Source organism: Lepisosteus oculatus, chromosome 7, assembly GCF_040954835.1.
Source record: "Lepisosteus oculatus isolate fLepOcu1 chromosome 7, fLepOcu1.hap2, whole genome shotgun sequence".
NCBI classification, from domain to species: domain Eukaryota; kingdom Metazoa; phylum Chordata; class Actinopteri; order Semionotiformes; family Lepisosteidae; genus Lepisosteus; species Lepisosteus oculatus.
Window position 1 is genome coordinate 14,130,343 of NC_090702.1, and position 26,899 is coordinate 14,157,241.

The 26,899-nt window shown below is 37.0% G+C and overlaps 2 protein-coding genes across 6 annotated transcripts; both read left to right on the plus strand.

The window, feature by feature from the left end:
* Positions 1–49: 49 nt before the first annotated feature.
* Positions 50–6,507, plus strand: LOC102696850 (actin-binding protein IPP). Its single transcript, XM_006633771.3, has 4 exons — positions 50–822; positions 1,974–2,699; positions 4,244–4,544; positions 5,687–6,507. The coding sequence occupies exons 1-4, from the start codon at positions 571–573 to the stop codon at positions 6,031–6,033; spliced, it is 1,626 nt and encodes a 541-aa protein (XP_006633834.2). The 5' UTR covers positions 50–570; the 3' UTR covers positions 6,034–6,507.
* A 365-nt stretch (positions 6,508–6,872) lies between these two features.
* cpt1b (carnitine palmitoyltransferase 1B (muscle)) lies at positions 6,873–25,367 on the plus strand. Of its 5 annotated transcripts, XM_015353211.2 has the most exons (19): positions 6,883–7,043; positions 11,088–11,248; positions 11,378–11,517; positions 13,083–13,254; positions 13,354–13,455; positions 13,943–14,080; positions 14,394–14,471; positions 14,873–14,980; positions 16,907–16,991; positions 17,354–17,549; positions 17,965–18,150; positions 18,469–18,574; positions 18,800–18,916; positions 19,296–19,460; positions 20,661–20,795; positions 21,184–21,336; positions 22,693–22,806; positions 23,749–23,841; positions 25,170–25,367. In XM_015353211.2, exons 2-19 carry the CDS (start codon positions 11,108–11,110, stop codon positions 25,251–25,253), a joined length of 2,313 nt encoding a protein of 770 aa, XP_015208697.1. In that variant the 5' UTR covers positions 6,883–7,043; positions 11,088–11,107; the 3' UTR covers positions 25,254–25,367. The 5 variants fall into 5 exon arrangements, with proteins under 5 accessions (XP_069048310.1, XP_069048309.1, XP_006633799.2 ...); XM_006633736.3 differs by lacking the exons at positions 23,749–23,841; positions 25,170–25,367 and having other exon boundaries at positions 6,878–7,043; positions 11,091–11,248; positions 22,693–22,923; XM_015353213.2 differs by lacking the exons at positions 6,883–7,043; positions 23,749–23,841; positions 25,170–25,367 and adding an exon at positions 9,646–9,732 and having other exon boundaries at positions 11,091–11,248; positions 22,693–22,923.
* The last annotated feature ends 1,532 nt before the right edge of the window (positions 25,368–26,899 follow it).

The window sequence follows — 26,899 nt, forward strand, 5'->3', positions numbered from 1 at the left end:
GTCTCACTTAAGTGGAGCAGGTGTCATGTTTCAGCAGAGATAAGCAGGACTCGCCTAGCAGTCTACAGAGCTCAAGAAGCTTAAAATAGAACCGCTAGCGTCAATGCTTTCGAAAAGTTTTTCTAATGACAGCCATTCTGAAGATTTCCCAGCAAGAAAAAAACAGCTTAGAAGTTTCTCAATATGTGATTCAGAAATATTTTCACATACTTAAATTCACAAAACCTTTTTGTTTTCTTTTTTGGCAGACTGTCACTGCATTGTGTAGGACTGCGGTTTTCTGAGCTGATTAGGCGTTGGTGTGCTGAGCTTTCTGTATCTGACAGTCAGAAAACTGTTCTGTTCCTGTACGAAAAAACCTGCTACATATACGTTTATCTTTAAAAATTCATAAAAGTATTTTTTTAAGTAATTGGTGCATACCTTGAGGAGTGGAATAATCTACTGTAATACATTTCCCAGAACATATAGTTTTGTTCCAGATGTTTTTTGAATGTACTTTGCTGTTTGGTTCTGAAGATGGTGCATAAACTCATAATGTAGTTGGAGAAAGAAGAATAGTATAAAAAGATGGATTCATCCAGAAATTGTGTATCTCTAGTTTTGGCATTTTTTACTGTGTGGGTGAGGTACGGGTTCGAACTGATTGCATGGGTCTTCCCCATGTTCAGAAGGCTGGTGTTTAACCCTGTGGCTTCCAGATCTGGACACACAGATGGCAGAGAATTGAAATCCTGGGAGAAAAGCTCTGCTTTAAGAATCTACTCTTGTGGAAACGAGGAGTCTCTGGTTACAGTGCAGACCAGAACACATTCTTTTCAGGTAATGAACTCTTGCATGCTTACTGTTTTTTTTTGTTCCTTCTAAAATTTAATGTTGTTCAGGTGGGTAGGTCCATTAGCTTGTGTAGTCTGCAAAGCAACAAGTAATAGGTTTATTCCATGCTGAAAAGAGAAGAGAGAAAACACAGTTGTTTTCTCTCTTCTCTTTTCAGCATGGAATAAACCTACTTGTTCCATATCAGAATGTATGAGAATAAGTACTGGGCATGTCTATTTCCAAGATGGATCTATAGTTCCTTTTCAGACTGAAAATGTCATAGGTTTGCTTACAGGTCCATTGCAGTGCACCTCTTCTGGCTAATAAAACCATTCAATAAAAAAGTTGCATTACCTCTAGGGAATAGGTTTTTGCAGAAAAAGGGGACTCTAGACTTAAACCTGAGGTTAGACCAAGCTGAACAGTATACTGAGCAACTCCACCTTAAAAGTGTCTACTGTGTTTTACTGTGGTTTTATAGACACAGGAATAAAAACAACTGAATCCTACTGGATACAATGGAACCCTAAATTACTTCAGCCTGATCTAGAGGTGTACAGTAGCTCTTCCAACTTGGTGTCAACCTTTACTGAGATTGTCAGTTACACGTGCAAGTATTTGAAATGAAAAATGTATTTTTAAAAAACATATCCCATCTTAAGCAGGTAAAAAAGAGAATGTTTACTGGATTGAAAAGATGAAGGATAATCTCTGAAAGATTTCAAATGTTTAAATAAAATCAAATGACAAAGAGACTGGTCTAAGGAAGTCAGTGATTAACCATGTACCTTTTCTTATACAAGATGAAATAGTAGTACTAATGGAACAAGCAAGCTAGAAACAATAATCAATTCTGAAAAATCAACATATTACCAAACTTATAAAAAGCAGGATGCACTGTGCTCTATCAACAGCTTTGCTATAAAGCATATTATGAGTGAGAGAGGATGCTGCATGTGAAACAGAGGGGAAAGGTTAAAATACACCAAAGATATTTATGTAAGAGATCTTTTGTGCTAAATTGTCTTTTTGGTGATAACGAAGCACTGATGTGTCGCATTATTTTAGGGCTTTTATTTCTGAAGTCCCGTAAGTCCCGTAAGTTGATAAATAAAAAACAGGAAAGAAAGTTTGTTTTTCTGTGCGTTTTTAAGGTTGATCTGGGAAAGCTGTCGGAGTGCAGCGACTATTTCCGGGCCCTCTCCGAGTCCAGAATGAAGGAAACAACAGAGCACCTCATTCATCTGGAGCACATTCCCTCTGCGCTCTTCCACAGCCTTCTGGAGTTCACATTCCTACAGTGTTTTGATGTGTCTGAGGAAGACCTTCTGGAGCACATTGAAATGGGCAGCTACCTTCTGGCCCAGCCCTTCTTAACCCAATGCCTGGCTACTCTTCTGAAAGTTTTAAGCCCTCAGAACTGTCAAATGTACCTCGACTTCTCTAGGGCCATCTGCTGTGAGGAGATGCTCCATACAATACACCGCTACCTGAGCACGCACCTGCTTGAACTTCCTTGCTTGACCAGAAGCCTGGAGCTAACCGCGCAAGAAACCATCATCAGGCTAAGGTCAAGCGGTACCCAGAGGCTGTGCGCCCTGAAAAAAGAAAACCTGACAGCGAGGAATTTTCCTCAACTTGAAGGAGCACTCTATCTATACAGCTTTGACGAGAACAAAGACGATGTGAGCTGGAGCCGAGAGGCTCGACTCCCATTTGTGGCTGACAAATGGTGCTTCACTACTGCTGTGCTGCACAACTACTTGTTCCTCATAGGCGGGTACCGACAGAAGGTGAAAAGGGGGTTTGAGTTTCAGATGGCATCTTTTCGCTACAATCCCTGCACGAACAGCTGGGTCTCAGTTGCACCTTTAATTAAGGTAGAGAAAAAAAAAACATTTAAAAAAGAATCTAACGATAATAAAAACCTAGTAAGAGTTATATAATAAAAATAATTCTAAAATGGGCAAATAAATGGTATTTGGCTTCAGCTTGTATCATGTATGAGCAGGAAGCCTGTAATAAGCTACAAAGAGGTGTTGCTTTTCCTGTTCATTTTCTTTGTTCTGTATTCATAAAAAAACATAAGATTACAGCCAAGAGGAGGCAATTTGGTGCATGCAGCTCGGTTGGTTGCTTGTGGTAATTAATCTGAAGATTGTATGCAGTTGTATTGTTAAAAGCAGCTCGGGTAACTTCTTCCATAATGTGACAGAATAAGTTGTTCCAGATTCCCACAATTCTTTGGTTAAAAATTCTTTGGTCGTCCTTTTCTCAATCTGCAATGCACTTGCCCATGTGTCTTGTAATCTCTGGTTCGCCTTTCACTGTTCCCGAAGATAGTCCACACTAGGCTGGCTTTGTCAGTGTCTTAGAGCAGTGCCTCCTTGTCCTGGTCCAAAAACACTCCTCTTCTGAAACAGGGTACACGGTGGTAGTGCAGTGATCAAACTTCAGACATGAGAATGGAAAAGAATAGAGGGTACAGAGGTAAATTAAAAACAGGACTACCTTTTTTTGTGTTGTAATCTGTTCAAGACTAAAACATTCAGTTGAACAGAAACTGACCCTGTATTCAAAATCCTCAAAGGATCCACAAAGTTCACATTCACAGACGTCTTTAAAATCAGCAGGAAAACAAGAACCAGAGGATACAAGTGGAAAATGTGTGGAAGTGAGTTTAAAATTGAGGGGGCATTTATTTACCAAGCGGCTGTGGGAGTGTGCAAAAAGAGACCTAGTCATGCGGTTGAAGCCGATACTTTGGCTCTCTTTGAGAAAGAGATGGATGAAATCTAAAGAATGAAGATCCTCAGATTCTGTAGTATTTCAGGACCACTGTTTTCTGATCATTGTGTTATCTTGTGTGATACGTTACAATAACCATTTGATTAGTTGCAGGGATAAAATGGAGACTTTAGCTAGAGGTGGCTGTTGGAGGACCCCTACAATGGTGCTATCTTGCTATGTTACTGTATGTCTTATTGTGCTCTTAGTATACACCATGTCTTTATATATACAAATACACAACACAGCATGGCAGCACTTTGTACTTTTTTTCTTCCACTACTGGAAAAATACTGTGTGTAATGTTTCTGCTAATAGATATTTATTTGTCATTTTACAACATTGGCATTGACACATTCAAACCAGTTTTTCATTTATGAAAAGCATTTGATGAATTTAACTTTGAGGGAAATAAAGCGTTGATATTTTCCTTTCTCTATTACCCAGAATTGACTTTTAAAGAACAAAAGGGGGACTAGTGACTTAAATTTAAAAATTTACATAGGCATGAGCCCATGGAACGTCAGATGGGGTTTTGTTTTTTGTGTCCCCTAAACACTGTACATCGGTGAGCTGAGCTGGCCCGGGTGAAAAACGTTAAGCTAACAAAATCCTGCTTTGTTTTGTTGTGTAACAGCACAGACGCCATTTCAGCACAGCAGTGTGTGAGGGGTATATTTTCGCAGTGGGAGGTTGGTATCTGGACACCCTGGTGGCTCCTGACTCCAGCACTGTCCTTTACACAGCTGTGGAGCGCTACGACCCCTGGACAGACACCTGGGCCTTCGTCTCATCCCTCCCACTCAATGACTTCCTCTTCACTATGTCTCTGTCTCATGATATCCCCCTCACCTCAGTCCTACATGACTGCATCTATGTCACAGGCAGCATTCAGAGAACTGGAGAGAAACTCATTCTGCAGTACAGTGTGAAACATGGTGAGGATTTCTATGCTGCAGCTGCAGACACTCTTGTCTCTTAAAAAATAGCATTGTTTATCATCCACCCACCATTTTAGTGCATTCAGGGTCACAGAGGAGCCGGAGTCTAATTCAGAAATCAAAGGGCGCAAAGCAGGATACACCCTGGACAGGATGCAAGTTCATCACAGAGCACTCAAACACACCAACACCAACACTCACAAAAGGGACCATTTTCCCAGAAGTCAATTAACGGGTCATTTTGGACTGTCGTAGAAAATCCATGTTAACAAGGGGAGAACATACAAATTTCATGCACATGCAGAGAGTAATGCTAACCACTGTGTCTGCATTGTTTATAAATGTTTGTTCTTTTTTGTACCAGATAAAGATCCTAATTTATGCAAAAAGTCTTAAATATGTTCAACCTCAAATAAGAAAATGTATCAACCTTCTTTTAAAGAAGTCAGATTATTAGTTTTAACATCAGAACTTGGTCGTCACAAACATTTGGGTAAAAAAGTGCCCTACTGTATGTTCCCAGTTAGAGATGTACTTCCCTGTAGTTGCAGACTGCTTCAGACTGGTAAATTTTCACCACCAGAAAAATTAAGCATTAAAACATTATTATATAGTAATTAGTAATTAATTGGAGTAAGAAAATACTCAAAGACTTTATTACATGTACAAGACTATTGTGAAAGACAGGGAGAGCTTTTTATTGAGGAACACCTCAGTGTGTAGCGTACATGTGTACACACAATGTATATTGCTAGATCAGCACAAGCATCAAGTGATCTTTTCACACAGTTCTTCTCAGTAAAGCAGACAGATTGAAAAAAGCTAAAATATAGTTAGAATTCAACTTCATGAAGCATTATGACATTTATCATTATGTTACAAATGCTAGAATCTGAGTATGTAAAATAGCAGCTTATACTGAGATTGATATTTGTTTTAAATCCCTATATAAGCAGGTTACTAAATGCACCCAAATTAGGTCTATTTCAAATATGGACTAATCTTCCAATTGATTTTGAATCTTAAAAAGTAGTCAATTACATTTCAACAACACCAGTGTCATTTAGGACATTTTGTCCAGTTCTGTGTTGCTATTTCCAGTGAGGTCCAAACAACTGCTGATTTGTTTGCCTTTTCAGATTCCTGGTCAGAACTGCTCCCCACCTTGACCCGTGCCGATGCAGAAATTCCCAGTCTTTACTTCTTTGGAGCCACAGACAAGCTGCATTTGATAGGAGGGAATAACCACCAGAATGTTGTGACATCATTCTGTGTGGAATCTCGCAAGTGGGAGGAGGTCCAAGCTACAGAAAAGATTACTCTTGCAGGGCAAGGAACAATTCTCAATAATGAAGTTTACATGCCTGCAGCAGAACAGAACTCATTTGTAAGACTGAATCTCCAGTCACTCTCCACCCACATGCTCCCTCCTCTCCCAATTTCATCTTCATATGAGGCTCTTTTTCATCTTTTTTTCCCATGGTGAGAGTTTCACATGTAATCCTCCCATTCAGTGAAGCACAGTACTTTGACCTTGAGCGTGATACTTCCACCTGTTTCTAGAAATTTGTTTGTCAAGACTGTTTTGATAACATTCATGAGGCTGTGTGAGTTTAATTACGCTTGTATGGCAGGATTGTGCTAGCTCAAAGCATACCGTATGTGTTAACAACTACAGTAGCATCATGATTATACTCTTGAATTTATTATCAGTAAAAATGCTTAACTAGTTGTGTTAAAATCATCTAATGGAAATCAAGTATACAGGTCTGTATTTCACTATACCTGTAAAATCTGAACATTCTAGAACCCAGCATTTACAGCACTTTGGTTTACTGTTAGTTTTTTTACTTGTTTTTTTTTTGTTGGGTTAAGTACAGTGTGCATTTTAATTCTGAGAAAAACTTCCATAAGATTTTTTTTTTTCGTGAGAGCTAATATGAACCTGTGACCATTTTATTTACTTTTATTGAAGCTTTTAACAACAAAGAAAGGGCTCAATCACTGCAGCACAGAGCATTAGGAGAAGCTTCTACTTCACTTTGTGTGTGTTTACTATTGGAGCAATATCGTCTGTTGGAAAGAAAATCCTTCAAACTATAGAATATTTGTAGGATTGGCCTTCTTTAACATTGCAAAAATACATTCAAGATTATTAAGATGAACCCGGCTAATAAGAGCAATCTGCATTTATGCATTCAATGTCAGTACCTAGAAAATATGTTATATTTAAAGAGTACCAACTGAGGTACTGTACAGTAGAACATTTCATGGTGTCCTATTACACACACACAGCAAGTTAATCTTTACAGAGAGAGAGGGCACATAGGAAAGGACACAGCAACAGAGAGTTGGAGCATTGTAATGTGGAGGACGTTTAAATCACACTGGTCAACAGAGACAATCAAACTCTCCGAGCTCTGAAAGTGTCTGAAGCTGTGCTCTGTTAAGCTTTCTTTCCTATTTTTGGTTCTTTTCTTGCTCACCTGCCACAAGGTAAGTTTTTTTTATTTGTAATTCTTGCTGCACTTAATTTTGTTTGTTAAGATGCTTCTACAAAAGGAAATTCTTCTTACTCTTGTTTCATCACGTTCATTTTCATTTGAATGCAATAAAACAGCCAACAAGAAGAGGCATCACATTCAGTTTCAATCCATTTCAATGCTGCTGTCTTGTTTTGTTTTATAGCCTTGCAATCTTCAGACTCAGATTATGGTTTGACGCTGCTGAAGCTTATTTGTCAAACCATAATCTGAGTAATGCTTGAAATTACATTACAGGTCTGTCATGTAACTTCAAGCACTTGATGTCTGAACAGGTTTTCAATTTAAAAAATATTTGCATATTTTTAAAGAAATAATCTGACATATGGGGTATTCAACATCAGTCAACTTTTGTCCACACAAATATAATAATAGCAATTTACCAGCCACGCTTCACAGTTTAATGTTAATTTATTCCGGTTGAAATTAACAAGATTGCTTTTGCTGCCGAGTGAATATTATACTTTTTACATTTTTTTAACATTTTGTTTTATGTACAAGCAGCCCTTAAAGTTTCCCAAATACATTACAATGGGTATGAGTAATAAACTTATAGTAAGTTTAAGTACAGTAAGTGTCCCTCAGACATTGTAGAAGTGTCCATCTGTCCTACTAACTTATACACATCCTGTATAGACATTAGCTTTCTGTGTATGTGATGCTCAAAGCCAGTCTACCATAGCCTGCTGCATGTTTTAGCTGTTTTGTTGCTTAGTGTTGTCTCATATCCAAATCATCTGCTTCAGTACCACTTGTCTTATTTTGTCTGAGCTGTTTTAACTTATTTAAACACACGTTTTACATCATTTGCAACTGTTTGCTACATTATTATCTTTGAGCACTACAACATGTTGTGGTGGAACACAAGGATGATACTTTGCTGATGTTATTATTAATTATTATGTTAAGCAATATTATGTTATGTTAAGCAATACTTTTCCCAATTATAAACTCAACAGCTTGTTAGTACCTTTGCCACAAATCAGAAAGATCACTGCTGTCACAATTATGCTCAGACATAACTGGTTTAATTCAGATTTCTGTCTCTAGAACACAAGGATCAATAAACGTGTATACCATATTTCCTCTTTCCTGCAAATCTGGGAACAAATGATGAAAAAGAAATACTAACATGAAGCATCTGGAACCTTTATGGGAATTCTTCTTTCCAATGCCCGTCCACAAATATCTGAAATCCTAAATGCCTCATTGTTAATAAAAGGCAAGCTCACATGCATTTGAGGAATGGGATATGCCACTTTGAATAATTTTAATTCCAGCTTTCTGTAGCTAAAAAGCCATTTCCTGACACAGTTCTCTATAGCACCTGAATTCGTTGCAGTGTTTATATTTGACACATGATGTTGTCAGCAAGCAGGCTACACTCACTCTTATACCTCTCAGATCTGTAAATAGAAATGTCAACTTTGTCCCACTTGGTGGAATTCCAGTCACACGTGATGGAAAATGCCTTTCAGTCTTGACTGGGTCATTCAAACACTCCACTTAAAAACAAACGAGGGCTGTGTGACCTCACAGCAGATACATTTTAAGATATCTAAATATTTTTTTTGCCAGACTGAAATAGAGATATATTAATTCTGAATGACAATAACATCAATTAAAAAATACAGTAATGTAATGGATTTTGAGTTATCAAGACTGAAAATGATTTGTTATTGCTGCGTTTCCCCACATACTGTTCCCAACTGTGTTACTGTTCCTCTGACCATGTTTTCATGGTGCAGTGCTGGAGCAAACAGCATCCAGAGGGGGAGAATGTGAGTGGAGGTACTCTTGTTTCATTAGGGGAGCTTAACTGGGGGTCTCTCCCCACAGACACAGTCAGGACATTGTGTTGGATACTTTTGGCAGTTATGTCCCCAGTTGATAATAATATCTGCATCCTCGTATACTACACAACCCCTTTAAGTCACATCATCATTACATCACGTTCAATATCCACTTTATCCAATTCAGGGTCACTTTGGTTCAGACCCTTTTCCAGGAAGCACTTGGTGCAAGGCACACACAGAACATACAAACTCCATGCTGATAGCACCCCCAGGATTTGATCCCAGGGCCTCAGCGCTGCAAGGAAGCAATCCTAACCATTCTGCCATCTCAGTTAATTGTGAAAGGTGAAGGAAGAATGCAGTAAAGTGTTTTACTCAAGGTTACAACTACAGAGTTTCCACCTGTGATCGGAACGAAAACATTTTCAGTTAAAAATCCCTAACCACTACTCTACAGTGTTGCAGTAACGCACATGTACAAGTCTAAGTGTAACAGCCTAGTAAACAAACGAGTGTATTCGGGTATTTAGGAGAAAAGAAATTTAAATTGGCACCCCAACGTTTGCGAATAATATTTTTTTCTCGAAGTAGATGAGAGTGCAGAAAAAAATTGATAGGCCATCGAGTGCAATATTTATGTTAGGTATTTAATTTTTTTGAAAAAGTTGGCCTGATCCCCAGTTTCACAGAAACTAAGATGTTCCGTTACATCGCGCAGTTCAGTCTCATACGCGATTTCGTGCCCGAAAAATATACTCACACCGAGCTTTTCCGGTAGCATTCAGTTTTCATGGTCACTATCTTTGCCTTAGTAGCAGGTTCACTGCACAATTTCAAAGGACGCAGGTGATGTATTTTTTATTTTTAACAAATGATGTTCTATTCACGTACTGTAAATATTCGTTATTTTCACAACATTTAACGTTGTGAAACACTAAACATACAACAGCGAACAAAACATATTAAACGTTAACATTAACTCGCGTCTGGGAGAGTTTCTGGCTCGGTGGTTGTTCATCGACTTAAGTCGGAGATCGTGAGCTATACTAGTTTAAAAAAAACATTTGAAAGCACGTCACAGAAGCTTATTTCTAACTTGTCGTTAGTATTTGGTATTTTGTACAGGTCAGTACATACGGATTAATTCTTTGTTTTTGATAGGTTTGGGATTTTGTGTGATCACGTGATTTTAGGAGGATGAACATTTTAGGAGGGTTTTTAAAATTTCTGTTGATAGTCCACACTGTTGTTTTTGGCCTTACTAGGTGCTCTTCGTATTTGGCGTCAATTGGTATGCGAACATGACCATGACGAAGAGTACATACTGTACCCTGTTATCATGTTTATCACCCGTTTTTGTACACGTCCGTGATCTGAGTATTTCGGAGCATCTAGCTATTTGTTTTAAGTTAACTATTAGCAAACTACAACGTGCCGTTAAGTTACGTACTTTTGTTTTTCCAATCCTATTTTAGGTTCTCCTCCCAGTGGCCCACAGCCAGATAGATTTGAGAATTTATAGCTATATCTTGGTGGAATTTTACATAATTTACAAATCACCCACTGTTACAGTAACCATCTTCACTTCATGAAATGGACAGAAACTTGTACATGGATAGAGGGGGTTTGTTTTGTCTGTTCATTTAGTTGCCTTCAAGCAACACCAGCACTCCTACAGCAGGGCACTTACTGCCACAAGGCCAGCAGTATTTGGGAAGCTAGTTGAATAAGAGAACCCTTTTCCACGGTTGTTTTGAGCATCTCTTTAATCAAGTTAAGTGCAACACTTTGGCACTCAAGAAGAGTTTATTGTCCAATATAAGAATTTTATTACGTCCTGTTGCTCCAAAACAGTTGAGTGATCTCTTGGAATGATATCCCACATCAGTCAGCATTTTCAAATCCTCTCACTTTTGTACCCTAGCTTTTAATTCTGTCTAATTTTATATTTTGTCTGTATACTTGCCTCTTTAATTTTGTTTCATTATACAGCACCTTGGGATGATGTACCATGAAAGATGCTTCAGCAAAGAAGGAATATTAGTTATGAATGTCTTCTTCCTCAGAGCAGGATTTTGTAAGGGGATAAAAAATGACTGACTATACCAGATTAGTGCTAGCATAAAGCTGGCATTTGCTGCCACCATGATCATGCTTTTACAGTGTGCACTATGTAGATAAAATGTAGTGGCCTTTTTTAGCAGGTGGCCAGATCTGTAAAATGGCGGAAGCTCATCAGGCTGTAGCCTTTCAGTTCACCGTCACCCCGGATGGCATTGACTTCCAGCTGAGCCGTGAAGTGCTGAAAAACATCTACGTGTCGGGAGTGACATCATGGAGGAAGCGCTTCATCAGGTTCAAGGTAAAGCAGCCCAAACTGCTATTTATACACAGCTTATAACTGTGGGTCGCTGACCCTTTACACAGTTTGCGTTGCAGATTGGTGTTGCCCTGTCTGATATGTTGAATGTGTTCCTTGATTGTGCTGTAGAATGGCATCCTGACCGGAGTGTACCCTGCCAGCCCCTCGAGTTGGCTGATAGTGGTTATTGCTATCATGAGTACAATGTACGCAAGAATAGACCCATCTGTTGGAATGATTGATGGCATCAAGAAAACTCTGCCTGTCAGGTTAGTGAGGTCAACACTGTATTCTCGAACGTTTAATTCAGAAATCCAGGTCCTCGCCTAATGTTTGTTTAGCCCGTAAAGCAACTTTTTTTGTATATTCTTCTTTGTATATGAATAAATCCAACAAATATAATCCTAACTCAAGTTAAATTGTTCTGTAGTTGTAGTGGTGCCTATTTATTACGTTTATATACAGTACCTTGCAAATGTATTCTGACCCTTCCCATGCTGTTCCAATTTTTGAAGTTAAAATGCTGCTTAGACATTTTTAAAAAATAATATTTTAGTCAAAACCGGAATACTAAAGACGTCTAAAGGTAAGATTAGTTAAAATAAATGTCTGCAAAAACGAGAGAAAAAATACTAAAATATGTTGTTTACTTATACTAAAATAAGTATTCCAATCTCCAAACTCAATATTTGGTGGAAGCACCTTTGGGAGTAATTACAACCTCAAGTCTGTTTAGCTACTAGCCTTTCACGCTAGCATGGTACACATTTTGCCTAGTCCTTTTGACAGATTTTCTCAAGTTATGGACAGCAAAATGGACAGCTGTTTTGAAGTCTTCATTCAGATTCAGGACTGAAGGGCATTCAGTTTCTTATCCTCAAGCCACTCCTGTTTGGCTTTGTTCTTGTGCTTTGGGTCATGATCCTTCTGAAAGGTGAATTTCTATTCCAGACAGGACAGACTGAAGCGGGGTTTTCTCTAAACTTTGCCTGCACTTTTCTCCATCCATTCTTCCTCAGTCTTGACAAGCTTTTCAGTACCTGCTGATAACATAATGCTGCTACCACCATGATTGATAGTTGGATGGAAATGTGCTGTGTTGGGTCTGCAGATTTAACTGGTCTGGCACTAAACCCTTTTGCCACCTGTATGCATTTTTACTTCCTTTGTTACAAACACTATGAGAGATTACAGATGAGTTTGCCACTCTGTCACACAAGCTAGTTTTTAAGTGTAATTCTGGGTATTGTTGATCATTGATACTGATGCACATTTTCTCCCATCTCATACAGTGAGCTATTCTGTAGCTGACTTGGTTTGAACATTCCTTGGTCTTCATAGTTGGATCTTGGCTTGAAATTTACTCCCTGACAAAGGAACCTTACAAATAGAGGTGTTTCTTATTATGAAAATGAGATTATTACTTTACACAACTAATTATGTGACCCATTAAGGTTAATTTTGTGTACCTAAACAAATTTAGATGTGCACACAGTGAAGGGTTTGAATAATAATGAAATCCTGACTTTTTTCATATGAATAGTGTTTCTTTCTTTTTGTTCTTTGCTTCAAATGTGGAGAGCATGTTTTCTACATAAGAAATTTAAGAATTGTTATATCGAAGTGTGATGTCTGCAAGGTTTAAAGAAACACAATGTAAAAACTATGCAAGGGTCTCAGTAATTTTTAAAGTGAGTGTATTTTATCATCTCATTTATCAAACTAGCAAGGTACTGTTTTTTTTACCTTTTCGATATTTTTGTATTAATTTGGGTTTGAAAGAATTCCAGCCCTTAAACCCACACAGAGATCTTGTTTGCCATTGGTCTTGTAGGGATTATCTCACAACCCAGACCCAGACTGTTCTAAGTGCCATGCTGTTTGCGACTGGTCTATGGCTGACTCTTATCCTGATCCTTCGCTACATCCTCAAAGTGCTGCTGTCATACCATGGCTGGATTTTTGAGCCACATGGAAAAATGAGTGTGACCACCAAAATCTGGGCGGTAAGGTTTATATTCCATTTCATTACAACTCAGAAGAAAATCAAGTGAACCAGCTGCACAATTGCTTACTCCCTGCTTTTTTTTTTCTTGTGGGCTCAGAATCTTGTGAAGCTGTTTTCTGGCCGCAGGCCATTGCTCTACAGTTTCCAGGCTTCTCTTCCTAGACTCCCGGTCCCCAGCATTGACGCCACCATTGCAAGAGTGAGTAACTGCAGTTTGCGGTCCACCTCTTTGTCGGAGTGCAGTGGAAGAAGTTAAATTCTCTTCCCAGTAAAAAGCAATGCTTTTGAAATGGAGTTTCAACTTACTGGGAATTCTGATTGACTTCTTCAAGAAATGCAAAATCAACTTCATTTTTGATGTTCTTGAAAAAATCCTTATCTTTTTTTTTCTTCTTGTATTACAGCCAACAGCAACAACAGTAGTAATAATTCAGTATATAATGTATTCGAAAACATAACCAGTTAAACATATACATATGTATATACATAACATAACCGGTTACCAATAATTATGATTATAAGAAGTTTAAGAAAAATACTGTAAGTGTCCACATTTCATGCCTATTAACAAAATGTACAGAGGTTTTAGTAGACTTGCATATTTAACATATTCAGTGGGCAGTGGAAAGGTAATTTCTTAACTACTTTAAACACTAATACAATCCTCTGATTTAATTGACTTACAGTACCTTGAGTCTGTACGCCCCCTGCTGGATGATGAGCAATACAAACAGATGGAAAGCGTGGCCAATGAATTCAGAAAAGATCCAGCTCCAAAACTACAGAAGTACCTCATCTTAAAATCCTGGTGGGCAACAAATTATGTAAGTATGTCACCTTCTCCTGTTTCTTGCATTTCCGTCATGTCCTTTTGTACAACCAAGGATCCATTAAGTGTTGGCATATCTAAATGACACCTCTGTTTGTATGGATAAATAAATAAATTTAATTAGCTGCTTTTATGATCACAATATATAAACTCACTTAAAATTTCTTGGTACTTTATAAGTTGCCAGGATGATAGAAAATATATTTAATGAGAAATATGCTGTAACTTTTAAAGATTTGAAGAAAATATGTATTTTTGCTTTCATATTACAGAACCAGAACTTAATATATATATTAATTTGTTGATAGGTGAGTGACTGGTGGGAGGAATACATTTATCTTAGGAGCCGAAGTCCCATTATGGTCAACAGTAACTATTATGTCATGGTAAGAAATGAGACCAGCAGGACTGATTACAATGATAGATAATTAAAGATCAAAATACTCTGCATGTTGCAAGATTGGTTATGAAAAGGCCCACTGTTCTTATTGCCTGTTAGCTGGATTCCTGTGTTCTCTCTGGGCACTTCAATATGCTCTTAAGCTTGGCCTAGAGAGAAAAGAAAGTGAATTATAGAACTTCCATATATAAGATCAATTGCAAAAAAAATTGGTCAGCTCAGTAAGTAAAGAATGGAAGTAATTAAATTCCCTTATATGAAAATGGATTCCTTCAGTTGCAGTCTTGTTAGTGTAGACTTCAATTCGAAGCACTTAAGTGCACCATTATGTTCTAATATTATGGTTTAACACTATCTTATCATATCTTAACACTCTCTTTATCACAGGATCTTCTGTATATCACCCCCACTCACCGGCAGGCTGCACGGGCTGGAAATGTAGTGCATGCCATGTTGATGTACCGCCGCAAACTAGACCGTGGAGAGCATGCTCCTGTAAGCTCTTCTATTTATCCACGCTAAATGTTAGATTTGTTTTCTTCTGTTATTTTAGTACTTTAGTAAGTTGTTTTTCTCACTGTGCAATGACATTATCACAGCTGAATAAAATTATCCTGATTTCAGACAAGCATATACAACAGGTTGGTGAAAGCATATGTGCAATAAGCATATGTACAAGCATGGGTGGACTCAAAAGAAGAATTAAAAAGATCAGGAGTGTAAAATACAGTAGTGTTTTGCCAAGCAAAGCTAGAAAGACATTAGGCTCTCAGGTGACTTTACTTCTGGATGCTCGGAACTAGGGAAGTTCTATACTCAGAGTTGGCATCCTTGACCATGTAAGCTGAAAGGATTGTGATATTGATACATCTTGATGATTTCTGTTCTGTGATTTCTGAGATCTGAGATTTCTGAGATCGGTTAATGGTGTGACTGCCCTCAGTGGAAATGATCACTGGGATAATGCAGCCGTTTTCAAAACGTAGTTAAGATCTGCAGCCTTTCTAAATTAATCAGTTGTGTATTTCTGGCGAAAGCGTACTCACAGTCAACGCTGTGTTTTGCCAACGCAGCACAGTTTTGCATGAATTGAAAAAACACCAGAGAATCTGAGGTACTGTATCCAAACATTCTCCTAGTATTAAAGTAAAATATAAAACTCCAGGCAAACACATTTTTTTGCAATTAACCTGTCTTAATTGTGTAGCACTGCAGTAAACTGACCAAGTGAAATAACTGTATAGTGAACACTACACTGTGCAGCAATGAAATGTGGTAGACATGCAAATGAGAACACTGAACCCACTATTTTGGCAGGTTTTATAGTAATTGTATACCCTAGGAACGCACTGCATGTCCTCTAGTGCACACCAATGCTAATCTCCTTTAGTGTACTGTTATTTTTCCAATGATCCCATTCACATGTATTTCATTGCCCCTTAGTGCAGTTTTCTCAAAGTTGTATCATGTGATTTCATGAAAGGTTATCAAAAAGGGGGTAGAGAAATTGGATATTTGGTGAAAAAGAAGGCACAACACAACTATTAAAGTATATACCATAGGTAAAAAAAAACTACAGCCAGCTTCCTCACACTACAGGGGACAGCCAACCTTATTATTCCAGAACAGTTACTAATGTTGCCATGAGTGTAATGAAGTTGCTTCTGCAAGTTGGTAACATTTGTTTTAACTTTTGTTCTACATAATGATATATAAATAAAGCAGTTGTTGTCTTGAAAAACACACAATTTACACTTTATCTGTCCATTTTTGTTTACTGTAGATGTTGTTAAACAAAGTCTGTGTTAAGAAAAATACTAGTGCCTTAAAAGCTTTGTTACTGCTTTTTGGTTTTGAAAAACAAATGTGCCTGTTTCAACAAAAATCCTTTGTGTCATGAAAATATGTAAGTGGAATTATTTAAATATTTATTAATGTTTTCCATAGCATCTGAATTCAATGTTTTGACATATACCACCTGCTTATAGCTTTCTCATTTCTGTAAAAAGTAATAGAATTATGAAATGATTATTATCTTTCAATTATACCTTACTTCTTATACCTTACTGATTTGGAGATTTGCATCTGAATAAAGGTAATTATAGTTAAAGTAGATTAGGGGCTGTCTAGCTAAGGGCATTGAAGGGAATTTTATGCCTGTGTATAGGCCGAGTTAACCTTTCTAATTTCCTAGCAAGTGGAGTGTTTGCTGAGCTCTAAGGAAGGAAATGGAAATTGACAGAATGGAGGAGCTGCTTGATATAGAAATATCTATCTGAACCATTTATACTGCATTGTGTGCAGACTAAGTTTTTTTATTTTTTGTATTAAACTTGTAAGCAATTTATTTAACATGGGGTACACATGTAATTGATGTACCACTAAAACTGCAATTCATTTTTCTTTTATGGTTACTCCCAGCTAAGAGCATTAGACATTGTTCCAATGTGTTCCTATCAGATGGAAAGGATTTTCAACACTACCAGGATCCCAGGCGTAGATACAGGTGATGATCTGTTTTGTGAAAATCTGGTAAAAACCATTACTTAATCTTTACAGTTTCTGTTGCTTTTAAAGTGATATATGATATTTTAATGGCTGTTTTAGGATTTTAAATACAGAAAATATCTCTGACTCTAGAACTTCAATCTAGGTACTGAGAGAGGCCAATCAAATCAAAGGTTAACATTTTAAATGTGCTAAAAATGACCAAGAAAAGTCTGGCTTGCATTGACAGTGAGTGCCAGCACAGGCATTTTAATATAATACGTGTGAGAGCAATACTAGCACAAAATAACATGAGATGTGGTTTCTTAGAGTTGACTTGATCTGACAGCATCCTTTATGCTTTTTGTTCTCCTTGAAAAGATTATGTCCAGCATTTGAAAGAGAGCAAGCACATGGTGGTGTACCACAAGGGACGTTTCTTCAAGGTGTGGCTGTATTATGGGGGCCGTCACCTACAGCCCTCCGAGCTGGAGATGCAGTTTCAGAAGATCCTGAATGACAAAACAGAGCCACAGCCCGGAGAACTGAAAGTGGCTGCTCTCACAGCTGGGGAAAGGTGAATGACAGAGGAGATATCTGCCTTTCTAAGGCCAGAAATATAAACAATTATTCAGAGCCAGACGTCTAGGAATCATTAAGGTTTCAGGGAGACTATTGAGACGTTGCCTAGAAAGAAATGAACATTTCTAGTCATGCTTAGCAGGGTGTCAAACTATTCTTTTTAGACACTGATTCTACTCCGATAGTGCTTGTGGTTTATCCCACTTCTGCTTTTAATGTGCTGTAAATACTAGTGGTATAATTTGCAATAATTATACATATTTTGGAAAATTAGGTTTGTAATAAACTGGCGATCTATTTTAATTATGGCACGCATATAAACAAACATTTTCATTAACTAGCGTGGTCCATTCTAGGCTACATGAGGATGTGACAGTTCTTCATAGTTACGGGTTGACAATTTTTCGCAGAATTCCATGGGCCACAGCTCGTGCTACTTTCTTCAGTCAGGGAGTAAACAAGACTTCCCTTGATACAATTGAGAAAGCAGCCATTTTCCTGACTTTGGATGATGAAGCACATGGTTATGACCAGGAGAAACTGAGATCCCTTGACTTGTATGCCAAATCTTTGCTTCATGGAAAATGCTATGACAGGTAAGTGGAAAAGAAATATTTTTTTTTCTGAAAAAGATGATAACCTTAAAGATAACAAAATGCTATTGCATGAGAATGAGATTTAATGAGAAATCAGTATACCAGTGCCTCAGCATTTTTTCCTCTCACAAACCGTGAATTTTAAATAATCATTTATGTAGTTGGACTCATGTAATTTGTACCTATATGAAAAGGAGATATGTACATGTAATTTATATATAGTAGACTTCCATGGCAAACAGAGATGCGGAGGGGTAAACTGTCAGTGTATTGCTCAAACAAACATAACAATATCAGTGATTTTTTGTTCTTTTTAAGGTGGTTTGACAAATCTTTTACCCTTATTGCTTACAAGAATGGGAAACTGGGAGCTAATGCTGAGCATTCCTGGGCCGATGCACCAATTATTGGTCACCTATGGGAGGTAAAGTCTCTACACATACTTCCACAAAGGAAAGCCATTATGCTATTGTAATAAGACAGATAAGAAGACAGGAGATAGGCAAGTAAGGATCTACCTAAAGCAGTAGAAATCAAGTGCCAGAAGTGGGAGAGCACGTGATAAACACACTGAGTAGTGAAATTTCAATGTCCAATGTGCCCCTTGTTGTTTTCCCTGGTCCATTATTAATCAATGCATTTGTTTCAGTATCTTTTGTCAACAGACTGTTTTCACTTGGGTTATACAGAAGAGGGTCACTGCAAAGGAGATACAAACAAGAACCTTCCCCCTCCCAGCATGCTGCAGTGGGATATTCCACAGGAGGTACAGTAGAACAAGCCTCTGCTGAGTGGGAAACTATGACTGTAAACTATATTGGGCTGTGTAAGAATGAGCACATTCTGTACATAAGAAGCAAGTGCTGTATTGAATTATTAAGTATGTCAGGAATTACTGCTTGTATGGCACCAGCATTTATACATACGATCTGTAAGGGTTACCTAACGTTTGTGAAATATAAATACGATGTAGGCTCCTTGCACCTTTACAAGACACGATAAAGCTGAAATGTGAAGCATGGAACTCAAACACACTTTGACACTGTCTCTTGGAAAACTATTCTGAAACTCTTTCTATTGTTATATAATACAGCTACCCAAGGCATTATGTATTATTACTTGTGTATGTTGTTTTTTATTTGTAGTGCCAGGATATTATTGAGAGCTCCTATAATATTGCAAAGACGATAGCAGATGATGTTGATTTCCATGGCTGCATATTCGATGACTTTGGCAAAGGCCTGATTAAGAAATGCAGAACGAGTCCTGATGCCTTCACTCAGATTGCTCTACAGCTGGCACATTTTAGGGTAAGACACCTTTTTCACCGAGTTGCCTTTGAGTAAAACCGAGAAGGTACTGTAGATGTACTGTACAAAATAATCACAAATGAAATTCATATTCTACATTACTTTTCTTTATGTACTGTAATAATTTAAAAATATGTTTGAGAAGACAAGATACCTGTGTATAAGATAAACCTTATAAGATAAAGATAAATTGGAAAAAATATCTTATTTCTAGCCAAGCAATAAACATGTTTTTTGTTTAAAGTCATGTGGCTGCCCTGTTCAAGAAGTGAAAAAAATAACTCTGGTATTCAGTTTATTTATAAATGTACAAATACTTCTTTTCTCAAAACCACATGTGAATGAGTCTCAATGATTGCAATATGTAATGTCCATTTAGGCCACTTACTTAACAATAAAATGGACATTAATACCACTTGACAGGGTATATATGCATATTTAAGAATTCTTCAAAAATATAGTTTAATTTTACAATTATAAATTAAAGTCTAATTCAGTAGTTCTCAGTCCCGGTCCTGGAGAGTTCCTGTGTCTATGTCTGTAACTGATCTGTTTGTTAATTTTTACCCGCACTCAGTCCTTAGTTTCTAAAATACAGTAGGAATTATTAAAATAACTTCAGTACAGAACCTTATGTAGTGTCTTCTCATTTCTAATTCACAATTTTATCCTTTATAACTAAACATCTTTTAACATGTGATTAATTGAACAGGTGGGAATAGCACTATACCAGACAACTTTTACAGTGTTAGTTTTTCCATTTGCTGGAATCTTAATATGGTACATTTCTGTTAGCCCACCTGAATGAGGGCAGTCCTGAAAGTCATTAATTAGCACAGTGTTCACACAAATTACATACCTCTTTCATCTTTTTAATAGCTGAAACCAAATTTAAAATAAGACCTCAAAAAGAAAATTTAAATAAATTAGCCTGTGTAGCAAAACCAAAGAACACTGGACTTACCCAGGACTAGAATTGAGAATTGCCAGTTTCGTTTATAGATTCAATTGCTGTTATTTAAAGATAAATTAAATATTAGATGGATTTAGTATTATACAAAGGTGAAAGGGACATGTAAATGGCACTGTAAATAAAAACATTCAAGCTTTTCCATGGAGTATGTTTGATGTTGCATAAATAAATGCAAAACAGGAATGTATCTTTGTAAATCATACTTTTGGCTGTTTCATTTCTTTCAGGACAAGGGAGAATTTTGTTTGACCTATGAAGCTTCAATGACCCGGATGTTCCGGGAAGGCCGAACAGAAACTGTACGTTCCTGCACAAATGAGTCCACAGCGTTTGTTCGTGCCATGGAGGATCCACACAGAACTGTGAGATGTGATTTCTATGCGTTCTTAAATTGTACTACATTACGACTTTTGAGTAAGAAATAGAGTACAGGAACCTGTCATTTCAAAATGAGCAGCCTTGATGTATGGATCAGTACACCGAGCACAAAATAAAAGAGAGCCTGACTCGGTGTTACATGTTACCTATCCCTGGAGCATCATGCAGGGCCTGAAGCAGATGGTCATGCATTATTTTGTGATTGTGCTGTAGGAAAACGGGACAATAGCTGGGTTGATTAAGCAGGTTTTATAAGACAAATCAGTTATGAATTTGAATATAAAACCCTTAAAGTGTCAGTTGCTCAGTATAATTTTCTTGCGTAGCCTGTATCTCACAGTAAAAGTTCTCTCTGTTTTGCTGTGTGAAAAGGGTGAAGAGAAGTTGGCGCTGTTTCGCAGGGCAGCAGAAAAACACCAACTCATGTATCGCCTGGCAATGACTGGGGCAGGCATTGACCGGCATCTCTTCTGTCTTTACGTTGTCTCCAAATACCTTGGAATTGATTCCCCCTTTCTCAAACAGGTCAGAAACTTTTGGGAACATGTGCCCTGAAAACAAAAGCATTTCATTTCAAGCCATTGAAAAGTTTCACTTTTCTTCCAACCCTCTCAAGAACTAAAGACTTAAGAATTCTAATGTCTCAGGTCAAATTTAAAATAGGGCCCTTGTCTCCCCAACACTTAGATTAAGTACCAGTGTATGGCATTTTTTTAAATTATCCACTTGGAAGATTAATGCAGCAGTTTTCAATTTCATTGATGTATTTTTTTAGTAGGAAAAATAAAACAAATATAAAAGATAAGGTAAGTGTGCAAATGTGAACCTAGCTTGTGTGACATATACATTAACTTCCTTCTCTAACAGCTACCACTTAAACAGTTGGTAGGAGCTGAATATTTACTATCTTTTAATAAAACATTTACTGTGCTCGCTGATTGACTCATAAATTATTTTATTCACATAATACTCAGAAATAAAGTGTCACCAAACACAGCCTTATATTATTATTACCTGTAAAACCTCTTCATTTTGGAAAAAAACACTATTGATACACTACTAATAGAACCTCCTTTCTTATCTATTGATATTTACAATAGTATTTTTGAAGATCATTCATTCTGTTATGGTTGGTTTCTAATACAAGATAAAATCAAGGCCATAACTGATGTGAATCAAAATGTGAGATGCTTCCTATGGAACCTCTGTGAAATAATGTCCTGTGATCATCAAAGATGAATACTGACGTAAGATTGGAAACTCAACAACTTCATTTTACTTCAGTAACCGATTTAGCATATACATAACGTTATTTCCATTTTACAGGACATAATGAAAAGATAGGTTTGTTGATTATTTCAGCAGGAATGTACCTTGGAATTACACAATTTTGAGCTCTAGTCATGTGATATTATAAAAATGTCAGATGCGTAATGTATGGTATTTGAGTTAAAATTGCCTGTGTTATGATTTGAGTTGATTGAGTCTCTGTATACATAGCCTTTCAAAAAGATATGTTTTAAATTGACAAGACCCCGCTTGAGTAATAAAGATGACCTGGTTGATAGTGGTTATGACTGAAGCGAATCAGCCTGTCTGAGAGACTGCTTACATGGAGAATGAGATGCTCTGCTTGAGCAATCCACAGACTAGTCCCGTGAAATGAAATACCAGCTCTGAAATAGATGGGCCGTGCCCTGGGTAGGCAGAGGGGCATTGCACTAGAATCCATGAATACAAGTTATTTTGTTCTTTTTTTATCCAGTTACCATATATATTGTGTGCAGTGCACATACTGTTTACCACAGCTGTATAAATAGGCTATATTCCGTACATTTCTCTTGACTCTAAGTAGCTGTGCCTTGTCTTGGTTTGATATAGGTGCTCTCTGAACCTTGGCGCCTGTCCACCAGCCAGACCCCTCAACAGCAGCAGCATTTGGTGGATATACAGAAGTTCCCAAACCACATCAGTGCTGGAGGGGGATTTGGACCGGCAAGTTTTCCTGTTTTGCTTTTAGTAATGGTGACATCTAGAAGATCAGATCATTTTTTTAGAAAACAAAATGTGTACTTGCTTACACAGTTTAGCTTCTAAATCTCTACCTTAATTACTGTGACTTTTCATTTTATTGTAATTGAAACTTGTCAGTGTGTTTTTATTGAAGAACAGTTGCTTAAATGATGAGTGGAGTAATACGTATGCCTTTTTACTGGACGTGGATGTTTGAACAGCTTCAAATTTTCCTCTCTTACCTTATCGTTTAGCAATATTGTATATATTAGTATACAATTGCCTGGCAGGACATTTATAAGATTAAATATGTGGCAAAATCCCTGTCAATATATGAATCATAGCATACTGGGAAAGCAAGTAAGAATTAACATGTAGCTGCTGATATAAATATTGGTACCGCCTATCTTGGAATTAAATTAATATCACAATAGTTCCCAGTTTTTTTTAAACTGGAAACGTGCTTTGTTTTGGATATCTTCCAAAGATCACTTTCCATGCTTTTTTTCATATTAAGCATTTGAACTTTTTTATTATTTAAAATTTTTATTTTGTATACATAGCAAATAAAAACTGCTTAGTTGTTAACTAACAAATACCAATCCAGTGTGCTACAGAGGTAAAAACCTGCAGTATTTTGTGAAGCAAATGTAACAAAATGCCTCAGTATGTATAACGAAGCTATCAAGTGTACTGCAGTTTGAGAAACAAGATTTATGTTTAATAAGTCAGTTAATTACTATTATTCAGATAGAGGGTTTCAATTCAGTTTTTTTCTGAAGCTGTAGGCAATAGAACATTAGAACTAAAGGTGATGATAAACAAAAAAAATACAGTAAAATGTGGTTTTGTTCAGCAGGAGGACCTACACAAGTTGACACAAGAGCTATATATGAACCAGTATTCTGTATTTATTTTCTTTAGGTAGCTGACGATGGATACGGAGTCTCTTACAATTTCGTTGGGGAAAATCTCATTACTTTCCACATTTCCAGCAAGTTCTCTAGCCCAGAAACAGTATGTATGGTTCTTCTACTTTGTACACTATATTACGTTGCTCTGTGTTCGTACATTGAGGAAAACATAAGAATCTTGAATAGGACCAGGTAACGGCTTTATTCAATGCTGAAAAGAAAGGAAATGCAATGTTTTGGCTGTGAAGCCTTCTTCAGGGGTGAGAGAATCTTGAATATGAAACTTTGACATATTGGGAAAACAGTGATATACAGTACTTCGTTTTTTGGCATTTTAGAAATCTGAAAGGATTTTTTCTGCCATACTAACTCACGCATGTTACAGTATATTGTTTCTGGACAATTTGAAAAAAGCTGCGCGGTACCCTGCCATGCCATTCTGACATGCTTCCATACCTTAAACTGGCATGGTTTGGCCTCAAATGATGCTGTTCACAAAGTTGTTAACCTACAACATTGGGAGAACAGCAGCCAATGAGAAACAAAAAAAACATAACAGTAGTATTACAGGTTGCAAATAAGAAAGAAACACCTTCTAGTGCTAAACCCTGAGTGAAGAAACAAATTTTGTCTAGAAGACTGTTGTTCTTGGGTTTCTTGGATTCTTTTCAGAGTCCTATAGTTTTCATAGGAAATCGCTGAGCTCTGGTTTGTATAACATACTGCCATGGTCCAAGATATAATCTGGGGAAGCACTGAATTATTTGTATTGCTGGTTTCTGGTATTGTAAGCTTCATTTACAATTTAGAGCATAGACAGAAATAACTACAGTACACATCAGAATGGAATTGTTCTGGATATGTAGAAATATGATAATCTCAGAACAGTAAGTAATGAAATTCAGTAAGAAACCAGAGAACATGAAGAAATGTAGGGATAATTTGAAGAGCAGACCAGCAGCTTAGAGTTGAAATAAGAATAAGTAATAAGTTCCAAACACCAACACCCAGGACTACTTAGAAATCCCAGTGGGAAGAGTGCAGGACTCAAATCACTGGAAAACATATTCCTTTTTGGTTCCTCCAGAAAAACAGGAATTTGGTCCCAAAATGTATTTGTTTTTTGCACTTGTTGAAGAAATCTTTTGTCAAGTCACTGAGAGACAATCACTAATCAAGATAAGGCTCAGAATGTCCTTTGCAGTGATGTAACTGAGAAGTTATTTAGATTGGGGGAAGTCACATTAAAAGCTACATTGAATTATAATAATATATTTTAAATATGTTGTCAGTTGTTTGCAGCTATAACTGTTTTTATGTTTTATGTAACTATCACTAATGTGTTATAGATAGCCAAGTTTAACAATGCAGTGTGCTGTTTTTTACACCTACATTATCGTTTATGGTTATTCTGTGTGCATTTGTTTTCAGGACTCTTATCGATTTGGGCAGAACATTCGTCAAGCAATGCTGGACATAAAAGCTTTATTTCACCTTAAGGACAAGAAGATGTGATATTTTGAATGAGTTGTCTTTTTTTTTACTTCCAAATTGTGTTCATTTCACTGTTATATAAATGTTTGGAAATCATAACATCCATTAAAATGTATTAAAGGAATCTAAATTTAAGTAATTTCTTTGAACATTTTAATTTTCATACGATTAGAATCCACAGCAAGTCTTAAATATTGTTAAGTACCATTTGCAAAACAACAAACCTATTCTAGGTACAAAATAATTAAATTTTGACTTTATGTTGTATTCAGCAAGTTGCTCAAAAGAAACCCAAGATTGAAATAATGAGGGTGCAGATAACTTTGTAATTTAATCAGCCATTTTAATTACAGATAATTTTCAGATAGTTTTTCTTAATTAAATGGGGAGGATTTACAGTGCCTTCAAAAAGATTTTCATTATGAACTCTTAATAGTAATCATTTCTTATTAAAAAACATTACTTAAGTGCATTTCCTTGATATTTTGTTTAAGTCTGTTTAGTTCTGCCATCTTATATTATTGTGTTGAACCTATTTTGAGGTTTCAAAATGTTTGGGAAAGTTGACCAACAGACACCATTTATTGGTCTGGTGATTGTTGTTGGGAAAGAAGGCACTCGTAGTTAATATCCTGTAAACTTGTTGCTCCTTGACTTAAGTGTTTTGAGTCTAGTTTAAAAGTCAAAATAAAAAAAAACTACTATTGAACTTCCTGTTGAAGTGTATGCGCTTGTGAAGCTAAAATAAAAAAAAACTCGGTCATTACCATAGCACAGAACCAAACCACATAATCAGCAATAAACCAAAATCAGCCATTTGGAATGTACACAAGAAAGAAACCACAGGTATAGTTACAAATCAACCAAGGCCAGATAAGCCAAGAGAAACCAATCAAAGCTGCCAAGGAAAACCCTAGACCAGTGCTGATAGCAGACTGAGATAGCAGAACTAAAAACGGTTAACGCCAAGAGCTGACAGACAAGTACACCAATGTTTATCGGTAACAAAACACCTGAGGTGGCGGCACAGTGTTTTTTGCTCACAAATAAATGCTTGACAGACTTCAGAAGCCTCTATAGAGACACTGTGGTGAAATATATGCTTGTGGTTCTTTTCAAATGCTGGGGTGTTGGAAGTGTGATGTTATGAGCAGGAATCCCCTTAAATACTAGTTCAAGAAAACAATGTGGCTTTTGCACCATGGCCAGATTTTTCTCCTGACCCAAGTCCCAGCCAAACATCCATAGCACCAACTTGCAACCACCAGAATGAGAAAACTGCAACTGGCCAACTTTTGCCAGTGAGTTGCAGTTGCAGGAAGATCCTGCTAATTTTAAAACAAATCCAAAACCTACAGGTATCTCTTGTGCAAGTTCCAGTTTTGTACATTTGGGAGCATTTACTTGCTATTGATGTGTGAAGTACACACATTTGACAATGCACACAGTGAGTGACTTTATTACTTTTTAATACAAATTGAGCAGTACATGAGCTGTATCTAGAGAAGTGAAATGAGAAATTCTTGGGCTCCTTAACGTACTGAAATAATGAATAAGAGTTGATGTTTTTTTAAGTGCTCTCTCTGGGACTCTAGATTTTATATCAATGTATTTAAGCTGTTACATTTAAAAACTTCTATCTTTCATTATGCCACACCTACTTGCAT